The sequence below is a fragment of the Aphis gossypii genome, unplaced genomic scaffold (assembly GCF_020184175.1).
Source record: "Aphis gossypii isolate Hap1 unplaced genomic scaffold, ASM2018417v2 Contig00303, whole genome shotgun sequence".
NCBI classification, from domain to species: domain Eukaryota; kingdom Metazoa; phylum Arthropoda; class Insecta; order Hemiptera; family Aphididae; genus Aphis; species Aphis gossypii.
Window position 1 is genome coordinate 53,732 of NW_026083060.1, and position 8,617 is coordinate 62,348.

General features: G+C 23.3%; 1 protein-coding gene across 1 annotated transcript; it reads right to left on the reverse strand.

The window, feature by feature from the left end:
- Positions 1-6,920: 6,920 nt before the first annotated feature.
- On the reverse strand, positions 6,921-8,617 carry LOC126553690 (uncharacterized). The gene is made up of 5 exons (XM_050208824.1): positions 8,401-8,617; positions 8,081-8,335; positions 7,831-8,009; positions 7,510-7,769; positions 6,921-7,420 (listed from the first exon to the last, which is right to left on the reverse strand). Exons 1-5 carry the CDS (start codon positions 8,523-8,525, stop codon positions 6,998-7,000), a joined length of 1,242 nt encoding a protein of 413 aa, XP_050064781.1. The 5' UTR covers positions 8,526-8,617; the 3' UTR covers positions 6,921-6,997.

Below are 8,617 nucleotides of genomic sequence, written 5' to 3' on the forward strand. Positions count from 1 at the left end.
TTGTTAATAATTTGCTAATTTAAGACTCAAGATTTCATTTCTATCACAAGAATTTCTACCCATTAGATGAATTTTGAAATTTAGAAAAAATAAAATACAACTCACTGAATAAAATGATAATATTCAAATTATTAAAAAATTAAAACTTATTTTTAGTTCTTAGAAATTGTGTTATTATGACTATTTTATTAATTATTTTCTAATTTCAGACACAAGATTTCATTTCTATCACATAAAATTTTAACCATTAGATTCATTTTAAAATTTAGAAAAAATATTATATATATCAATGAATAAAATGATAATATTAAATTTATAAAAGAATTAAAGCTAATTTTTAGTTTTTAATTGTTATTATGTGTTTGAGGACCACACATATACTATGCATCCACTTATCCAGCTAATCACGAGAATTATTCAATATTGCCTATATCCAACCCCTTAAAAACAGTAGGCTTTCAACATTCTTAGTTCTTAAGATGTGTGTTCTTATGACCATTTTATTAAGTATTTGCTAATTTAAGACATAAGAATTTATTTCTAACACTTAAATTTATAAAAATTAGATGAATTTTGAAATTTAGAATAAATATAATACAACTCACCGAATAAAATGATAACATTCAATTTATAATAAATTAAATTTATTTTTAGTTTTTAGTAAGTGTGTTAATATGGCTATTTTGTTAATAATTTGCTAATTTAAGACAAAGATTTCATTTCTAACAATTGAATGTATACCCTAAGATTCTTTGTAAAATTTAGAAAAATATGATATAATCATTGAATAAAATGATATATTTAATTTATAAAATAATTACATCTAATTTTTAGTTTTTTAGTACGTGTGTGATATGACTATTTTGTTAATATTTTGCTAATTTAAGATACAAGATTTTATTTCTAACACATGAATTTATACCCATTATATTCTTTTTAAAATTTAGGAAAAATATAATACAACTCACTGAATAAAATGATAATATTCAAATTATTAAAAAATTAAAACTTATTTTTAGTTTTTAGTAAGTGTGTTAATATGACTATTTTGTTAATAATTTGCTAATTTAAGACACACGATTTCATTTCTATCACATGAATTTATAACTGTAAGATTCACTTTAAAATTTAGAAAAAATATAATATAACTTATTGAACAAAGTGATAACATTCAATTTATTAAAAAATTAAAACTTATTTTTAGTTTTTAGTAAGTGTGTAAATATGAGTATTTTGTTAATAATTTGCTAATTTAAGACACAAGATTTCATTTCTATCACATGAATTTATAACTGTAAGATTCACTTTAAAATTTAGAAAAAATATAATATAACTTATTGAAAAAAATTATTATATTGAATTTATAAAAAAATAAAAACTAATTTTTAGTTTTTGTGCGTGAGTTAATATGACTATTTTATTAATATTTGTAAATTTAAGACATAAGATTTCATTTCTAACAATGAAAGTATACTCAACAATACATTCATTGTAAAATTTAGAAAAATATTATATAAATCATGAATAAAATGATATATTTAATTTATAAAAAAATTACAACTAATTTTTAGTTTTTAGTACGTGTGTGAAATATGACTTTTTTGTTAATAATTTGCTAATTTAAGAACAAGATTTTATTTCTACACATGATTTATAACTGTAAGATTCACTTTAAAATTTAGAAAAAATAATAAATAACTTATTGAACAAATGATAAATTCAATTTATTAAAAATTAAAAACTTATTTTTAGTTTTTAGTAAGTGTGTTAAATATGAGTATTTTGTTAATAATTTGCTAATTTAAGACACAAGATTTCATTCTATCACATGAATTTATAACTGTAAGATTCACTTTAAAATTTAGAAAAAATATAATACAACTTATTGAAAAAAATTATAATATTGAATTTATAAAAAAAAAAACTAATATTTAGTTTTGTGCGTGTGTAAAATGACTATTTTGTTAATCATTTGCTAATTTAAGACATAAGAATTTATTTCTATCACTTAAAATTAATAAAATATGAGATGAATTTTGAAATTTAGAAAAAATATTATACAACTCACTGAATGAAACGATAATATTCAAATTATTAAAAAAATTAAAACTTATTTATAGTTTTTAGTAAGTGTGTTAATATGACTATTTTGTTAATAATTTGCTAATTTAAGACACAACATTTCATTTCTAACAATTGAATGTATACCCAATAGATTCATTGTAAAATTTTGAAAAAATATAATACAACTCACTGAATAAAATGATAATATTTAATTTATAAAAGAATAAAAACTTATTATTAGTCTTTAATTGTTAATATGTGTTTGAGGACCATACAGACACTATGCACCCACATATCCAGCTAATCACAGGAATTATTCAATATTGCCTATATCCAACCCCTTGAATACAGTAGGCTTTCAACATTCTTAGTTCTTAATATGTGTGTTATTATGACCATTTTATTAAATATTAGCTAATTTAAGACATAAGAATTTATTTCTAACACTTTAAATTATAAAAGTTAGATGAATTTAAAAATTTAAAAAAAGTATAATACAACTCACTGAATAAAATGATAACATTCAATTTATTAAATAATTAAAACTTATTATTAGTTTTTGTGCATGTGTTAATATGACTATTTTATTAATTATTTGTAAATTTAAGACATAAGATTTCATTTCTAACAAATGAAAGTATACTCAATACATTCATTGTAAAATTTAGAAAAAATATGGTATAACTTGTTAAATAATATGATAACATTCAATTTATAATAAATTAAATTAAATTTTTAGGTTTTAGTACGTGTGTCAATATGACTTTTTTGTTAATAATTTGCTAATTTAAGACACAAGATTTCATTTCTAACAATTGAATGTATACCCAATAAATCTATTTTGAAATTTTGAAAAAATATAATACAACTCACTGAATTAAATGATAATATTCAAATTATTAAAAAATTAAAATTTTTTTTTAGTTTTTAGTAAGTGTGTTAATATGACTATTTTGTTAATAATTTGCTTATTTAAGACATAAGAGTTTATATCTAACACATGAATTAATGCCCATTAAATTCATTTTAAAATTTAGAAAAAATATATTATAACTTATTGAATAAAATGATAACATTCAATTTATTAAAAAATTAAAACTTATTTTTAGTTTTTAGAACGTGTGTAAATATGACTATTTTGTTAATAATTTGCTAATTTAAGACACAACATTTCATTTCTAACAATTGAAAGTATACCCAATAGATTCTTGTAAAATTTAGAAAAAATATGATATAAATGATTGAATGAAATGATGATATATAATTTATAATAAATTAAATTTGATTTTTAAGTTTTTGTGCGTGTGTTAATATGATTATTTTATTAATAATTTGCTAAATTAAGATAAAAGATATCATTTCTAACACACAAAATTTTACCCATTAGAATTATTTTAAAATTTAGAAAAAAATTATAATATAACTCAATAAAAAAAAATATAATTGTTAATTTATAAAAAATTAAAAACCGATTTTTAATTCTTAAAGTGTGTAAATATGACTATTATGTATTTGTTGTAGATATTACTGTTGCTGTTATCTCATTTTTGGTTTTTGTAAGGGTGTAAATTTGACTCTTTTATTAATAATTAGCTAATTTAAGACACAACATTTCATTTCCAACACATAAAATTTTACCCATTAGAATTATTTTAAAATTTTTAATTAGATTTTTAATTCTTAAAGTGTGTAAATATGACTATTATGTTTATAATTTGATAATAAAAATTATTGATTATACTTGCAATGTACAATTATAAAAAAAAAATTATCTTTTTAAATTTTATTATGTGAGTAAACATTCCTACTTCAATTTTAATTTGCTAATAAACCATAATATTTTCATACATTTTATACTGTATTTTTTTGAGATTTTTAGGACGTTAAAATCTCAGCCTTAGACTTAAAACTATTTGTTGTAGATATTACTGTTGCTGTGTCAGTTGTGTCATCGCGTAAGTTGTCGTTCTGAAATGAGACTCAAATTTTACTAGGAACCTATGCGGCCGAATATGTCATCTTCGGTATCCGAACAGTCCGGTGTTTGGCGGCGCTGCCGCTCGCCGCATGAAAATCGCAGTGGCACTCATCGCGTCCGACTAGCTGCTCCTGGTACATGAAATCGGTCGATCGACCCCTAAGAACTAACACAGCGTGATATCACGTGAATATTTCACAATTAAAATATATTACAATTTACAATTAATAATTTAAATATACAATACTTACTGATATTGTCAGATCAACATTTATTTAACTGTACCGTATGACTCTACCGCATCTATTCACCGCAGCCGAACGTGACATGCAGAGCACCGGCACGAACGACGCCGACCCCGAGGACGCCACCGAACACCGGGCTCTTGGACCGCGATGATGACGTATTCGGCCGCATAGGTTCCTAGTTAATTTTGAGTCTCATTTCAGAACGACAACTTACGCGAAGACACAACCGCAACAGCAACACCAACAATAACAGATCGTGGCAACAATAATAGTATTAATTGTTGTTGTATTTATTGTTGTTGTTAATGTTATTGCATTCCGTGTACAATACACGACGACCGTGATTGAAATTTGCACCGCATTCTTGCGGAATTATAACCTCGCCGTTTTCCAGCCGAGTAAAAGAGAAAAAAAATAGAAATAAGGCCGAACGATCACGATTCACGACCGTATCATTAACGTAATAATGGTTGGAGGTTATCAGGCATCGTGGGCGTTTTTTTCAAAATTATTGTAGTTCAATATTATATCAAATATATTGTACTTCATTGCGGTATGGAATTATTAGCACCGTATGTAGTCCTGTATGGCTGTATCGCACTATGAGGTACAACACACTACTGCGTGGACAACTGCTTTGATTTGCAGTGTTATTCGGTAATAACTAGTGCTTGATGCTCTAAAAAAACTCAAAAAAGGCCTTTAAAATGTAACAAAAAAAAAAATAATAATAACTTTAAAATAGGTACCTATAATCATTATCACCCAAAACACATTTTTTGCATTTTATAAAGCAACGTTTCGAAACACCAGAAAAAAAGATGCCTATGCATCAAACTTCCAGACCTAGTAATAACATAGACAACAAATTTATGAGTTGCATAATCGTATAAAACAAAATGTTTTTTTTTAAAACTAATTTTTAGTTTTATTACATGTGTAAATATTACTATTATGTTAATAATTTGCTAATTTAAGATATAAGATTTCAATTGTAACACATAAAATTAAAATAACAATTTCATTTAGATTTACATGATATAAATAAAGTACCTAACCTAAAAGCATTAATTATTAATTTATTATAATATGGTCTACAATAGTGTATACTTATTAAATAATATATATACCAATCACAATCAGAGCCTTTTTGACCCAATTTAAAAAAGATGAATTCATATTTTTAACAGATTTAGAGATAAAGAAAGAAAGTACAGTGGTCGATCAAACAGCTACGTGATATTTTTAGTTATTAGTACGGGTGTGAATATGACTATTTTGTTAATAGTTTGCTAATTTAAGACATAAAAATTTATTTCTAACACTTAAAATTGTACCCATTAGATGAATTTTGAAATTTAGAAAAAATATAATACAACTCACTGAATAAAATGATAATATTCAAATTATTAAAAAATTAAAACTTATTTTTAGTTTTTAGTAAGTGTGTTATTATGACTCTTTTATTAAATATTTGCTAATTTAAGACACAAGATTTCATTTCTATCATATAAAATTTTAACCATTAGATTCATTTAAAAATTTAGAAAAAATATAATACAACTCACTGAATAAAATGATAATATTTAATTTATAAAAGAATAAAAACTAATTTTAATTTTTAATTGTTAAATTGTGTTTGAGGACCACACAGACACTATGCACCCACTTATCCAGCTAATCACATGAATTATTCAATATTGCCTATATCCAACCCCTTGAAAACAGTAGGCTTTCAACATTCTTAGTTCTTAATATTTGTGTTATTATGAGCATTTTATTAAATATTTGCTAATTTGAGACATATGATTTCATTTCTAACAAATGAAAGTATACCAAATACATTCATTGTAAAATTTAGAAAAAATATGATATAAATCATTGAATAAAATTATGATATTTAATTTATAAAAAAATTACATCTAATTTTTTGTTTTTAGTACATGTGTGAAATGACTTTTTTGTTAATAATTTGCTAATTTAAGACATAAGAATTTATTTCTAAATACATTCATTGTAAAATTTAGAAAAAACATGATATAAATGATTGAATAAAATGATGATATATAATTTATAAGAAAATTAAATCTCATTTTTGGTTTTTGTAAGGGTGTAAATATGATTCTTTTATTTAGTATTTCTAATTTAAGACATAAGAATTTATTTCTATCACATAAAATTTTAACCATTAGATTCATTTTAAAATTTAGAAAAAATATAGTATCACTTATTAAATAAAATGATAACATTTAATTTATAATAATTTAAATTTGATTTTTTGGTTTTAGTACGTCTGTGATTATGACTTTTTTGTTAATAATTTGCTAATTTAAGAGACAAGATATTATTTCTATCACATGAATTTATACCCATTAAATTCATTTTAAATTTAGAAAAATTCATGTAACTACTATTATAGAATTATTTAGTATACTTAGTTATTATTATTTAAGTGACCGCAACTAGTATGTAATATTCTTGAGGGTGACCGCAACTAGTACGAAATTTTTGTTTTTGACCGCAACGAGTGCACACCGGACTCGTCGCCACCGAAGCTAGAAATCGATCAATAAAAAAATAAATAAAATGCAATAGAGTACAATTAATATAAATTAATATAATTACGACAAACAAGAAAGGTGAAAAACTGAAAACAATATAAAGGAAAAATGTTGCTCCTTCAATATTTAGGTTAGGTAATATAATTTTACTTATAGTACTTATATATATAATCTTGAAGTTCTGAACGTTTAGTATAAAATTTTTTGTGTGACTTCTGTGATTGGTGGTATGTTGGTGTGGATGGAATGGTTCTTGTCATGGGTTCTAAAGATATTTGTAAATTTGAATTATTCTGTAATAGTTCTAATAGTTCATCGGTTGTAAATGAATTGTCTATGGGAGTTTTGGATAAACTTTTTAATATTATGTTCAATAATTGTTTGTAAGTTTTTAATTTTGTTGTGTATGTATTTTGTATTGTTTTGATTGTTGTTTGTTGACTTTCAGTTATTGCATTCAACATTTTTTTTATAAATACAACTTTTTGTTGAATGATGTCCATACGATTGTTTTCTTGTGTTTCAGGTATGCGTGGTCTTTTTGTATATTCATATACACTGGTGGATAGCTGAAATATGATACAAAATTACAGGTTTCTTAATACGAAATATTATTTAAATTTTTGAACAATATTAAAACCCAATAAATAAACATTACCTCATATTTTACTGCTGTAGTCAAGTATTTTTCTTTTGTTACGTTTAGTATATAATTAATTATTTTAATATGATGAAATTTTAAAATTAACAACTCAATTTTTTCATTTTCGTTTTGTTTGTAAAGTGTATAATTTGATTTAGAATATTCAACTATATACTGTTTTTGTATTAGATTGTTTAGTGTAATTTTTAGATATTTTTTGTTAATAAATTGAAATTTTGTTAAAATCATGATAATTTCAATATGTTTAGGTATATATGTTGTTAGAGCTGGAATAAAAAAAAATAATTAAAATTATTATTAGGTGTTTTCAGAACATTATTACATACTGTTTAGAAGATTTGACTGCATTGCTAAAATATGTTTTTAAACAGGTGACCACTAACAATTCATTGTAATTTTCCTCATGCAATGCTGGTGTGGGTGGAATCTCAAACTTCACGATTCTCTCCGAATCCAAAGAAATTACATTCGAATCATATTGTTCGACCATGTACCTATTTTGTATACATTTATATTGTAAATAATTTATTATAATTATTGGAGTAATATGTATAGTTAAACTTACACAGTAGTTTTTAGTTCAAAATATGGGTGCATCCAAAATTGTTCTGTTTCATTTATGAATTTTTTAAATTCCAAGTCGATTGTACAAATATAATTTCTGTTGATAAATTGTCTGTTATTTATTATTTGAAATCCATCTGGACTTATGATTCCATCTGTTTGTACATTTAATATATCAATATATCTAATAATAATGTTTAATTTAATTAATTCAATTTTTAGATCCACGATTTCTTGGAGATCATGTCCCTGGTAACTGAAAAAAAAGATCATTATTGAAATATCTCTTTATAAGTATGTTTTAAGTATAATTTAACTTACTCATCAATTGCTTGATACATATTGTACATTATTATAGTTGACATCAAATTATCCAGATCATTTATGTCCTCCAGATGTGGCAGCCGGTCATTTATGTAGGATTGTGGTGGTTTGTTTTGATGCATCAATTGTTTATTAAAAAAATTTTGAAAAGGAGGGTCAAGTAATAATATTTTTTCTGGAGACGGTAGCTTTGTTTTTATGGATAAAATATATT

Excerpts from the sequence above, each read along its gene's own strand:
- LOC126553690 (XM_050208824.1), bottom strand. The coding sequence starts at position 8,525 with ATGCATCAAAACAAACCACCACAATCCTACATAAATGACCGGCTGCCA. Across the intron at positions 8,336-8,400 it reads ATGTATCAAGCAATTGATGA|TTACCAGGGACATGATCTCC; the intron begins GTAAGTTAAATT and ends CTTTTTTTTCAG. Across the intron at positions 8,010-8,080 it reads TTTGAACTAAAAACTACTGT|GTACATGGTCGAACAATATG; the intron begins GTAAGTTTAACT and ends TATACAAAATAG.